Here is a 12,650-nt window from a genome sequence, read left to right as displayed (position 1 = left end):
AGCTGAGACAGATCCGATAAGCTGTTTGAAAAATTATCTATGGTGGATGGAAGGATTGTTCTGCCTAATCGATAACGCGGCGCAGCATGATATATTACAGGAGTACGTAATATGCAAGTTACCATGTAATGGTCAGTGACATCGTCACTTTGTGGAATGATATCTATATCGGTTGGATCGGTTCCATGTGATATAATTAAATCGAGTGTATGATTAAATCGATGAGTCGGTCCGGTAATGTTTTGCTTGACTCCAAAGGAGTTTAATAAATCTGTAAACGCAGCCCCTAACGCATCATTTTGATTATCTACATGGATATTAAAGTCTCCAACAATTAATGCTTTATCGAAGTTAACTAATAGGTCTGAGAGAAAATCTGCAAACTCTTTTAGGAAATCAGCGTAAGGCCCAGGCGGTCTATATACGGTAGCCAAGGCTAGAGATAATAGGGATGTTTTTCGAACATCTAAGAGCGTAACAATTAACCCTTCTATCGTTTCTTAGACAGGTTATTAAATTTATATCAATACACCAGTTCAGCTTAAAAGTCTGGAAGTTACTTGCTCGTTTTGCGTTCCTTTTTGGGAATTCCTTTGGTCAGCGTCAAAGGGGTTTCCCCGAGTTCGTTCGTTGGCTGGTCTCCTCGTGTCTGATGTCTGGGGCGGCCAATCACGTGGTGTACTGGCGGGTGGATGGAAGTCTTTGTTTGAAGCTGGCTTTGCAGAAGAAACGTGGACCGAAACTTTGCCGCAAAACTTAACTTAGAACCGAGACTCACAACGAAAAGAAAGGAAAACTCAGAAAAGAAAGAAAATTGAGACGAGAGTAGTAAGATGGCGTGAATAAAGCTGTTGAACCCGTTCTTCTGATCTTAATTTGGGTTCGTTGTCTCTTCGTGTCTACATGGTTACTAGATCTTCATCTTTTTCTGCCCAACTTGTTCTGTGCCCCCTCCTAACTAATGCCCTGCGCTAGGTTTTTAAAGGGTTTTTTTTAGAGTTCTGACTACTGCTTTGTTCTCAAAGTCGTAAATCATGTCTTCCCTGGGGGGTGTCGGTTCTCTAGCTTTAATTGGAGACCAGATGCAACAGTTTTGGTATGATTTCTAATTATCAGAATACGAAACACATATTTTACACAGATTTAATTCCAGCCATCTTTTGAATCACGAGCATATGATCATACTGATATGAAACACCACACACTTTCATTCAAACATTTAACAGTTATAACCATTAAATGACTTACATGGGATCTAAGCTTATTAAAAATGCATATGAGTGGTAGAAACAACATAGGATTATGTAGTTGCATGATGTTTGATTATAAGTCCATCGAAAATTGTTCTGGAATGATTTTATTTATTGTTATGGGTAAAATCTCAGTTCTCGTGGTTTGAAGAGATTTTACTCTGTGTCATTCAGAGGTCCTTAAGAAAGATGGGGTCTGTTTTGTCACAGGGGTCAGGTGACCTCTTGGTAGGGCCCTGAGCAGTACCATCTCTGAACCGATCCGTTTTGCAAAACTATCAAACTTTGACAACGTTCTTCCTTAAAGTTAACCAATAAAAAGTTTTTGGTTAGCAGACTCACTGGAGCCAGTGGGTGATTTATGGCTCTGGGTTTGGTGATTTGAGTCTGGAATGTGAAGACTCTTTGTGGGATTATGTATGAACAAAATCACCTAAAAGCTTCAATTGTGTTTGATTATTCTCGTAGTCGTTACACATGGGACATCAATGACAGTGAAGAACAGTTTGCAAGTCTTCACAAAACTATTGTTGGATTCCACATGGCACAAAACAAAGTAGCCTAATTATTGTGCAGTCTTTTTAAGATCATTCAGTTTAAAATATGAGTACAGCTAAAAGTGGGTTTAGTTTCAGTTTTGATCATCAGTTACATCTCAGATATTCTCAAATCTTCTGTGACAGCAATGTAAGACAACAATGATGTCCTCCCATTGTTGCATGTCTTTAAACGTTTAGCTATGAGAAGAAGGATAGGGTTTTGTGGGTATGAGGAAGTTTCTCTATGAAGGAACTTAATTAAAAACACTGCAACTTGCTGAAAAATCACAGAGTTTCTGTCACCAGTGGAAAATAATCGAAACAATCAAAATGGAATTTTCCCCCTCAAAGGCATTTTGCTCTATTGACAATGGCTACTTGTCTTTAAAATTCAACAAGTTTTCAACAAGTTTCTCTCCAGTTTGTATCTGGGTCTCTTTGGCTTTTGAGTCAAGACATCACACAGGTTTCAGAACCATGGATAGAGGATTAAACAGATTGATCTGTGTCATTTTGGCATGTTTACAAAAGTGAAAACCAAAGAAGATTTCCAACATGATCATGTGATCAGAATGATTTTTTTGCGGATGTCTTTCTCAATCTTTATGCCTGTATGTTTGGTGGTAAGAGAACATCATGTGCATTTCATTACCTTTGGCAAATAGTTTATCTGTACAGATGAGAACATCTGATAATCCTGACTTGTCATAAACAAAAAGACCATCAACAGGGACCAACTGTAATACAGATTAATGATTAAACTCTGCCTTTGCCTCCTTTAAAGGGTAAATGCTCAGACTGGCGCTCTAGTTGGAAGCGATAGTCTTGTCGATCCAGGAGCGCAGTTGGGAGATACGGGCGTAGACTCCAGGGAAACGGGTGTCACAAGTGCGGAGGCCCCAGGACACAGACCCCACCAGAGTCCAGACCCCTGAACTCTCACACACCAGAGGACCACCAGAATCACCCTGTGGGAATCACACAGACACAAACACACATTTGAGCTTGAAACAGCAGCAACGTTAATATGGTAATGTGTTTGTCCTGATCTGTCTTCACGTACCATGCAAGACGAGGATCCAGAGGCTCCAGCACAGATCATGGCATCAGTGATTTGGCTCTGACCCCAGATCTGTCTGCACACAGCAGGACTCATGATGGGCAGACCTGTTTGCTGCAGGATTAGAGGACTCCCTGAAAAAAGAAAACATCAGACAGACTGTTCAGAGTCATGTGGAAAAAACAAAACAAGTATTATACAAGAGTAATTTTTGCAGTTCGTCTTTGTCTAAAGGTGATGATACACAGGGCAACTTTTTGAGCAATCTTGCTGGGCAATGTTGCCGTCAACCGACAACCAGATGAGACACGGGGTCCATGACTGATCTAAATTATCCAGACAGAAATTTACTGCCAATTTTCAATGGGAAAATGCCCAAGCAACAATCGATCGGCGAGATTGCCCAGCAACATTGCTCAAAAAGTTGCCCTGTGTATCGTCACCTTAACAGGTCTTTGTCTAACTTACATGTGGTGGCAGTTGCGCCCCATCCAGTGGTGAAGCAGCGAGTTCCAGGCAGGATGTTGATGGTTGATGGAGCCAGACATACAGGAGAGATACGGGGAGTGAAGACAACTGGAGACGCAAGTTTCAGCAATGCAATGTCATTGTTGATGGTCGAGCTGCTGTAGAGCGGATGTGTGATGACCTGCACAGACGGAAAGAACGAATAAGATGGACGGTTACTAGTGGAAGCCGACTTTGTGGAAGGTAATCTAAGATATACATGAAAGCATGTTTTATTTCTTCTTGTCGTCTTAAGCTTTTCATGCATTTCATGCATCTATTTGGATAATTGTTTCCCCTTTTACCCTCAGCATGAATGTTCATTTGAGAATATGGTACAGATGTTTTCTTTCCTATGCTCAATTTTAAATCTGTAAATCTATTTGGATCATTTTTTAGGAGTAAACTAGACTTCATAAGCTGACAGACAGGACCAAAAGTTAATCTAGAGATAATTTGACTAATACCCATTTATCCACTCGGTTCAATTTAACAGGTAAAATTAATCAAGTAATTTAAAAGGATAATACTGGATTCATAATGAACATTTATAGTGCATATTATTTGTTTTATCTTTATTGTTCTAGTCCAGTGATCTCGTTTTATTATTGTCAGGTGAAGTCACCTTTATTTATATAACATACAATAATGATCACAGTAATAAACAGGAAAAAAAAAACAGAATCAATGATGCAAAATTCACCAAATATAAGAGACATTCAAATTCTGCTGTAAAGCAGCTCTAAAAACCACAATAGTGTCATTATTCAGCTCAAGTCAGTTCAGTGTTGATTCAGTTCAGTTCAGTTCAGTTGTGTGAAAAAGCAGAAATGAACCAACTATTAAAAAGCATTCAGTAATTGAACACTGAAAAAAATAGTGTGAGCTGATCTCTAATTTTGATATTCATCGCTGAAATCAGTCAACATTTTTACCTTGGAAACTAGTTTGATCTGGATGGGTTCAACATTGGAGCCACGATCATGTTCTCCAAGAATGACACGATGATTGCCGACCCTAAAAAGAGAGCAGTAAGACAAAGCTAACTATGAAAAGAAAAGAGAAACAGCATCTATAAAGCACCATTGTATGTGTCATTTGTCAGATTGAAGACTCTTACAAGACACCGCAGTGAGCAGTAGTGAGAACCCAGTTCTGGTTGATCAGGGATCCACCGCAGAAGTGGGGTCCGTTACCTGCGTGAAGTTGGCCCCCCACCCAACGCAAAACGTCGTCAAACTATGCTCAATCGTTTGTGCTCCGTTTGTGCTGGTTTGTGCTGTAAAAATTTTCGTTTGTGCTGTTTCGGTTTTTTAGATATTAAAAGAATATTTTTAGGTCATTCTGAGGTCACTTAGCCCCCCCACATGCTCCAAATTCACCCAAAATAGTCTCGTTCGTTTGTGCTTCGTTTGTGCTGGTTTGTGCCGGTAAAATTTTCGTTTGTGCTGCTTCGGGTTTTAAAATATTATACATTCAATTATTTTTGATGACGTCATCAGCCCCCCCACATGCTCCAAATTCACCCAAAATAGATGCAATCGTTTGTTCTCCGTTTGTGCTGGTTTGTGCTGTAAAAAGTTTCGTTTGTGCTGCTTCGGTTTTTTAGATATTAAAATAATATTAGGTGGTCATTCTGAGGTCACTCAGCCCCCCAAATGCTCCAAATTCACCCAAAATAGTCTCGTTCGTTTGTGCTTCGTTTGTGCTGGTTTGTGCCGGTAAAATTTTCGTTTGTGCAGCGTTGGGTTTTAAAATATTATACATTCAATTATTTTTGATGACGTCATCAGCCCCCCCACATGCTTCAAATTCACCCAAAATAGTCTCGTTCGTTTGTGCTTTGTTTGTGCTGGTTTGTGCTGTAAAAAGTTTCGTTTGTGCTGCTTCGGTTTTTTAGATATTAAAATTATATTTTTAGGTCGTTCTGAGGTCACTCAGCCCCCCCACATGCTCCAAATTCACCCAAAATAGTCTCGTTAATTCGTTTGTGCTTCGTTTGTGCTGGTTTGTGCCGGTAAAATTTTCGTTTGTGCAGCGTTGGGTTTTAAAATATTATACATTCAATTATTTTTGATGACGTCATCAGCCCCCCCACATGCTTCAAATTCACCCAAAATAGTCTCATTCGTTTGTGCTTCGTTTGTGCTGGTTTGTGCCGGTAAAATTTTCGTTTGTGCTGCGTTGGGTTTTAAAATATCAGAAATTGAATTATAGACGATGACGTCACCAGCCCCCCCACATGCTCCAAATTCACCCAAAATAGTCTTGTTCGTTTGTGCTTCGTTTGTGCTGTTTTGTGCCAGTACAATTTTCGTTTGTGCTGCATCGGCCTTTAAAATATTAGACAGTGAATGAAAGCGAATTATAGACGGTGACTTCACCAGCCCATTAAAGGAGAACTCCGGTCAATTTTAACATTGAGCTCATTTTATTGTACATTTGGAGTGCTGTCAATACAGAGAACAACTACAAAAATCGGTGTTGCCTACACCGAGTTATTCTATTTTTAAAATTTGCACCCTGTTGACTTCAATGGGGCAAGTACTAAACCTGCTTTTAGCCTCTTAACATCCTTGATGTGTCATTACAAGTGCACAGAAAATGTGAGTGATTCCTTCTGAGTGAACACGAGTGAATCTGACTGCAGTAGATGTGAAAGATATGTATAAAAATGATGTTATTTAAGCCAGCGCAAATACCTCTGTTTACATCCTGCTTTCGGGTGAAGTCCAAAGTAGTCGATTGCCGAGTTCACGCGCATAGGTTTAGTTACCTATGATCACGCGCGTGAACTCGGCAATCGACTACTTTGGACTTCAACCGAAAAACAGGATGTAAACAGGTATTTGCGCTGGCTTAAATAACATCATTTTTATACATATCTTTCACATCTACTGCAGTCAGATCCACTCGTGTTCACTCAGAAGGAATCACTCACATTTTCTGTGCACTTGTAATGACACATCAAGGATGTTAAGAGCCTAAAAGCAGGTTTAGTACTTGCCCCATTGAAGTCAACAGGGTGCAAATTTTAAAAATAGAATAACTCGGTGTAGGCAACACCGATTTTTGTCGTTGTTCTCTGTATTGACAGCACTCTTAATGTACACAAAAATGAGCTCAATGTTAAAATTGAGTTCTCCTTTAAAATGACTTCAACCAGCCTGCATCTTCATGAACGCACCACAGAGAAATGCACATTTCATACATAAGCAGAGAGCAGTCTGTTTTCTTTCGTTTTGAATTGTTCTGTTTAAAAGTAGACATGTCTGTGATGCAAGTAGGTCTAGGCGCTGAGTTTCGGTTCATTTATGAGACCAACTGCAGTTCAGGCGCCGGCGCCTCTATGTCCTGATTATCTATTGTCTGATATAGGCCTATTAACATTTTATTTTGCCTATTAAATCCTGGCATTTGGTAGATGAAACAATGATTAAAATTAAGATAAAAATTAATACAAAACGAATTTCACCTTAAAGAAAGGCTTTGTGCTTTCTGTTTGAGGTCTCTGAAAGTTTTAAAGCAGTATTTTAGTGTCGTTTTCAGAGCGGTCAGTCCGTAACGCAGTTCTCCGTCCGTTACATTGTTTTTTCCTCATAAATGCAAACACGAAAAATTAAATAAAATGAATAATTTATGTTCTGCGGAGAGACAACGCTTCTTCATCCGGTGGGTAGGCTAGTATTAGGCTACTTTTGGTTTGCGCAGAATTACTAAAAAAAAAATGTAACGCACAGGCTATTTCCCTCATATTAAATATAAAACGCATGAGCAGACTGATATTTTTTAATTTAAGGGAGAAGCCTATGGATATATAACAGCTCTTTGTGTAGGTTTTGCATTTTGTTAATATATATATATATATATATATATATATATATATATATATATATATATATATATATATATATATATATATATGTACACCCAATAATTTTCTTGCAAACTTCTAAAGAAGACACTGCAGAGCAGAGGCCACCAGGGTAAGGCAGGTGATGGTGAAGATCATGATGACGATGAGTTTGTGATGTCTCACTGTTGTACCTGTAGATGCTCTCTCTCGCTTTTATATCATCCATTAAATGTGGGATGTGTTCGAGGTCCATCCCAGCAGCTCAAATGACCTCACAGCTGAGGAATGTTGAGATCTGTTATCGCTGGAGACAATCTGCATCTTTTGAAGGTGTGACTTCTTTCTATTGAAAAGCAACATACTTCCTCTGTAGTTATAGGTTATGAAATGTTTCTGACGTGAAAAAGTTTTTGCTGTTGTCTGTTGTAAGGTTTTATTTATTATATGTAAAGTGTTTCTGTAAATGAAGTGAAGACTAAACATTGTATTTCTGAATGCTCTCAGTAAATTAGTACCGGAGAGAGTGTTGTGCAACTGTGTGTTTTTCTGCAACATCACTTACATTTACTTTTTGGAAAGCATTATATTACAGTAAACTCTCCACTGATACAAAATAAAGTTTGTTACATATACCTTTAACACAATAATGGCATTTTTTGGGGTTGGTTTTTATTTTTATTTATTACTTTTTTATTGGTTTGTTTGTTTATTTATTTATAAACAGAATTATCGTTGGCAAGTTGCATTTATAGCCTTGGCATTTTGTACTGACCACTTTATATATATATATATATATATATATATATATATATATATACCACATCTATCGTCTCTCTGTCCACTGGTTATTATACTTATATTGATTATAGTTAGTTATACAGAATTTATGACTGGAAGATAAAGCCAGCTTGCTTTACTTAGTCAGTAAGACTCACAGCCTGTGGACTGATGATGTAATGAAAGTTAGCACTAATTGTTAAATGCAATTTAATTGTTTTATTAGAATTCAGATTTGTGAAACTCATTTTGATTCGAGCTGAATTAAATTCTAGCCATTTAGGCTTTATTTGGATTGTATTATTTTCAAAATGATTATGTGTACATTTTAAAGTATTAACATCAGTTTGTACACAGTGCTGGGAAAGATAATCAAACTTCCTCAAAAACCACACAATAGAATTTGAAAGATATTTTACATAGCCACTGAGAAACACGTAAGAACGCCTTTGCAAGAAAATATGACTGCTTAAAAAAAGGAAAACTGCTTTTAAAACATTTATAGAATCACCATAACTCTGTGAACCGTAAAAAACCCAGCAAGATTATCTGGCTCATCTTGTTTCAAACACATGAAGAAAAACAAAACAAAGAAATACAAGATAATCTGCTCATCTCATTCCAATCACATGTTCTGATTCTGCTCTTGATTTGTTGCTAATGTAAACTTCCTCTTTTCTTCAAAGTTCTTGAGTTGCCAGAAGTGCCAAGCTATTAAAAAAAAAATAAAAACCTGGATCATTATGTAAAAGATTGTAATAAATGTTAATGATTGGTATAATTACTGTACATACACAGTCTAGTTGTGCATGATATATTGTTCACTTTATGGCTGTTTTTTGTATTCCTTTTGCCTCTTTATTTTATTAAAATATTTTGCTCTCAAGCTAAAATATTATTAACTTGATTGAGTCAGCGATCAGTGTGTTTGTGTCTGTCTACATGTGCAATTTCAACTGTTGACATGGGACATCAATGACAGTGAAGAACAGTTTGCAAGTCTTCACAAAACTATTGTTGGATTCCACACGGCACAAAACAAAGTAGCCTAATTATTGTGCAGTCTCTTTAAGATAAGTCCGACTCAATCGGCCCAATGGAGGCATCTGGTCAGTGGGTGAAGGTTTTGCACGTTACTGTCTTTCCTCGTGGTAAAGTACAGAGGTGTCAAAAGTATTCACATTCATTACTCAGGTAGAAGTATAGATACTAGGGTTTAAAAAGACTTCTGTAGAAGTTGAAGTATCAACTCAAGCTTTTTACTCAAGTAAAAGTATAAAAAATTATTATTTCAAAACTACTTAAAGTATAAAAGTAATGTAAGGAAAAATCTCTCTCTCTCTCTCTCTCTCTCTCTCTCTCTCTCTCTCTCTCTCTCTCTCTCTCTCTCTCTCTCTCTCTCTCTCTCTCTCTCTCTCTCTCTCTCTCGTATTGGCACATCCGGTGGCACATCCGGTCTTTATTGGCATGTGCCAGTGGATAGTGGCATGTGTCACTGACATTCTTGGCATGTGCCAGTGGATAGTGGCATATGTGTCACTGACATTCTTGGCATGTGCCAGTGGTGGATTATGGCTCGCACGTTTTTCATAGTATCACAGCACGTCGCATCACAGACGCGTGACACCAACGTCTCACCACAGCACAGCATGACTCCAACGTCGCATCACAATAAAATAATATCTATTTTCCCCCCTAGCTTTTCTTATATTTCCTGTTATCTTTCTAATCAATCATTCTTTTCTTGTATTCTGATGACATTGAAAATATCATTGATACAAATTGTGTATTGTATACAAAGTTGTGTATGTCATTAATGTCATCTCTGAATGGTTTACGAACATAGTTTTTTTTTTTTTTATAATTCACTCACTTTCTACTGGATATGAGGGCTATGCAAATTATACACCATCAAAGTCACAACTTTTTGCACAATTATTAACAACAACTTTAAAGTTGAACAGATAAATTCATTAATTGTAATCTATAAACATAATATTCTGGAATGTGTCAGTCTGAGTTTTTACTTTTGAAGGTGGTAATAATTTTAATTTACACAGTTGACCATAATGGGCGAATACACAAAATGAAACTATTCACGATATTGTTTACAGGAGAAGGTGACAAGAAAGTATTTTAATAGCCTATTATTTTCAAGAAATCAACAATGAAAAAAATAAGACAGGGAAATAGTCGTTTAGTCACAAAATGCAAAACAATGTAGGTTCATGGTCAAATGTTCAAGACTAGGGCTGTCAGTGTCGACTATTTATTTAGGCTATATATTTTTTGGTCATAAAGATAGATCTGAAGTGAACAATAGCCTTTAGTATGACTTAAATACATAATTACAAATGAGGCAATATAATTGGTTCAAATAAAGTAGGGTATTAAAAGTAATTAATTATTTTATTTTATTTAACAACACTATTAAAATACATGACGAAATATATAAACAATGAACATATGTTATGTACAAATGCCAACAGAGGGCGCAAGAGGATAACTGACGATAATTGTTACACTTTACATCACTTTACATCAAGAGCAGTACTACGGTGACGCATAGCTGCTGCCACATACATATTATTGTTTCCCCTCAATTATGTTGTAATAACGAGATCTTATGTCGTTTTAACGTCATCTTTTCTCGTAATAACGTGATCTTATGTCGTTAAAACGACATATTTTTCTCGTAATAACGAGATGTCACGACATCTTTTTTTTTTGCCTTTATAATCCACATAAAATTGACAGCCTATCCTTTTTCACACTTCTACGTTCAAAAAGCTTATGCAAATAGTAACAGCCCCCAATCAGGCAAAATGAATCAATGAGGCCCTTTTTAAAAATATATTTTATATAGGCCTATACGTTTTTTTTATATAATATATTAATTATATATAGCCTAAGATTTATTTTTGTTAATAGGCTATATCTTCATTACCTATAGATAATTAAACAAAAAGTAGTCAAAACACATCTAACAGAACATAGCCTAAGTTGTTTATTTTTTACAACATTGTGCTCTTATTTTGTTTAATTAACGAAATGTCAATCTTCATCTTTATAACAGAAGATACAATACAAAAATCTTCAAGATACAGCCATATACAATCTTTTTTTACATTTACATTTACATTTACATTTACATGTATAACGGATTGTCACCTTATAAACAGTCCTTTGTGTGGTGGAATAAGCTATGCTATATAGAAATGTTACCGGTATAATTTAAACTTTATTTTATTATTTTATTTGTTCAAGAACTAATTATGCTAACTCAACTAATTTAATGTAAAGAGCTTGATAAAATTACTAATTAAATAATGTCAAATATTAAATGTAGGCTATTGATTAGAGTTGCCATAGACTAAAGGATTTTTCTAGACTAGTAGTAATTTATTTAAGCAATTAGGACTAATCACACGTTTATATTCAATCCTGGGTGTATAGGGACAGGATCACATAATCAGATGGTAGCCTACCGTATTTGCTTTCGATTGGATTTTTTTTTCGTTGGTGGACATTTTTATTTTATTTATAAACTTTATATAGATAGTTATATTTCTCATGTCTGTGAGGCTAACTGTTTTTCGGTTCATTTTTTAGATGCGCTCCAATTCACAGAGATCATGAAAGCGCGTTCGTTTTCTTTTATTTTACAAAAGCACAACGTTTTCTTGTTGTTGAGAGTTTACACAAATAAAGTTGCGACTGATATATTATTCTTTTCTGTATGACCAGAATGGAGTATTTAAGTTGTTTCCACTGTTGATAGGAAAATGCGAGTGATGGCACCGGCGCGTCAATGTGTGCCATGCAGTGCGCGCTCCACACTCCGCACAAACACTCGGATATGCGCTTAATAATAGCGAACATTTATCTAGGTTAACGTTAGAGCGAGCGGCCATGCCAGACTGATAAGTCCTTCATGTTTAACAAATCAAATTCTGTTGCATTTTATTGCGCCAGTTTGAAAAGGGCGGCTGAAACACTCTACAGATAAACGCCCAATGATGTTTTTTTTTTCTTTAAACAAATTCGTTTAGTCTTTAAAATAAATATTGTTTGTGGGCTAATTAATGCCACAATAATTTGTTTATTTTATTGGCTACTTTTATTTTTCATTTTTGTTTTGCATTGAATACCATTTAAAGGATTTGCTGTGCACCGCAATGCCATCCTCCCATAGACAGAAACGTTAAGAGCCACCATTATGGCGTCATTTTTTAGTCAAATGTTATGAGCGTGTAAGACATGCTCACGAGCACATTATGTTATTTCACACGCGCAAAAATGAACCTTCAGCTGGCATGATAAAAGTACTCGCGCACAAATTCAACAACCGAGAGGTGTACAGGTAGCTGCGAGCGAGCGCCTGGCATACTCTCATGCTTGTACAGTGGAATCCTGCGCGCAGCGGGCTTCTGCTCGCGGAGTGCTGTTTTGCTCGCGCAGTGGATTTCTGCTCGCTCAGCTGATTTCTGCTCGCTCGAGTCTACATGACTTTTGACAATTTGGGGGCGGAAACCAAGGAGGGCACTGACCCTCTTATGATTGGTCACTTTCATCATGGAAAATCTTGGGAAATCCTAACCCCGCCCATTACTCCGGCTATCTCTGTATATTTTAGACAACGAAATATGTGATAAAACACC

At 36.9% G+C, this 12,650-nt stretch overlaps 1 protein-coding gene across 1 annotated transcript; it reads right to left on the bottom strand.

Annotated features, from left to right (window-relative positions):
• Positions 1–2,595: 2,595 nt before the first annotated feature.
• On the bottom strand, positions 2,596–12,563 carry LOC308693771 (chymotrypsin B-like; the record flags this gene model as incomplete). The annotated part of the gene is made up of 6 exons (XM_081370869.1): positions 2,596–2,757; positions 2,853–2,983; positions 3,318–3,498; positions 4,292–4,373; positions 4,477–4,552; positions 12,380–12,563. The coding sequence occupies 6 exons, from the start codon at positions 12,561–12,563 to the stop codon at positions 2,596–2,598; spliced, it is 816 nt and encodes a 271-aa protein (XP_081226995.1).
• Positions 12,564–12,650: the final 87 nt, after the last annotated feature.

The sequence above is a fragment of the Scardinius erythrophthalmus genome (assembly GCF_964197995.2).
Source record: "Scardinius erythrophthalmus genome assembly, chromosome: 7".
In the NCBI taxonomy this organism is placed as follows: domain Eukaryota; kingdom Metazoa; phylum Chordata; class Actinopteri; order Cypriniformes; family Leuciscidae; genus Scardinius; species Scardinius erythrophthalmus.
The sequence above is the reverse complement of the archived record's forward strand: the minus strand, read 5'-3'. Positions and strand labels throughout refer to the sequence as shown.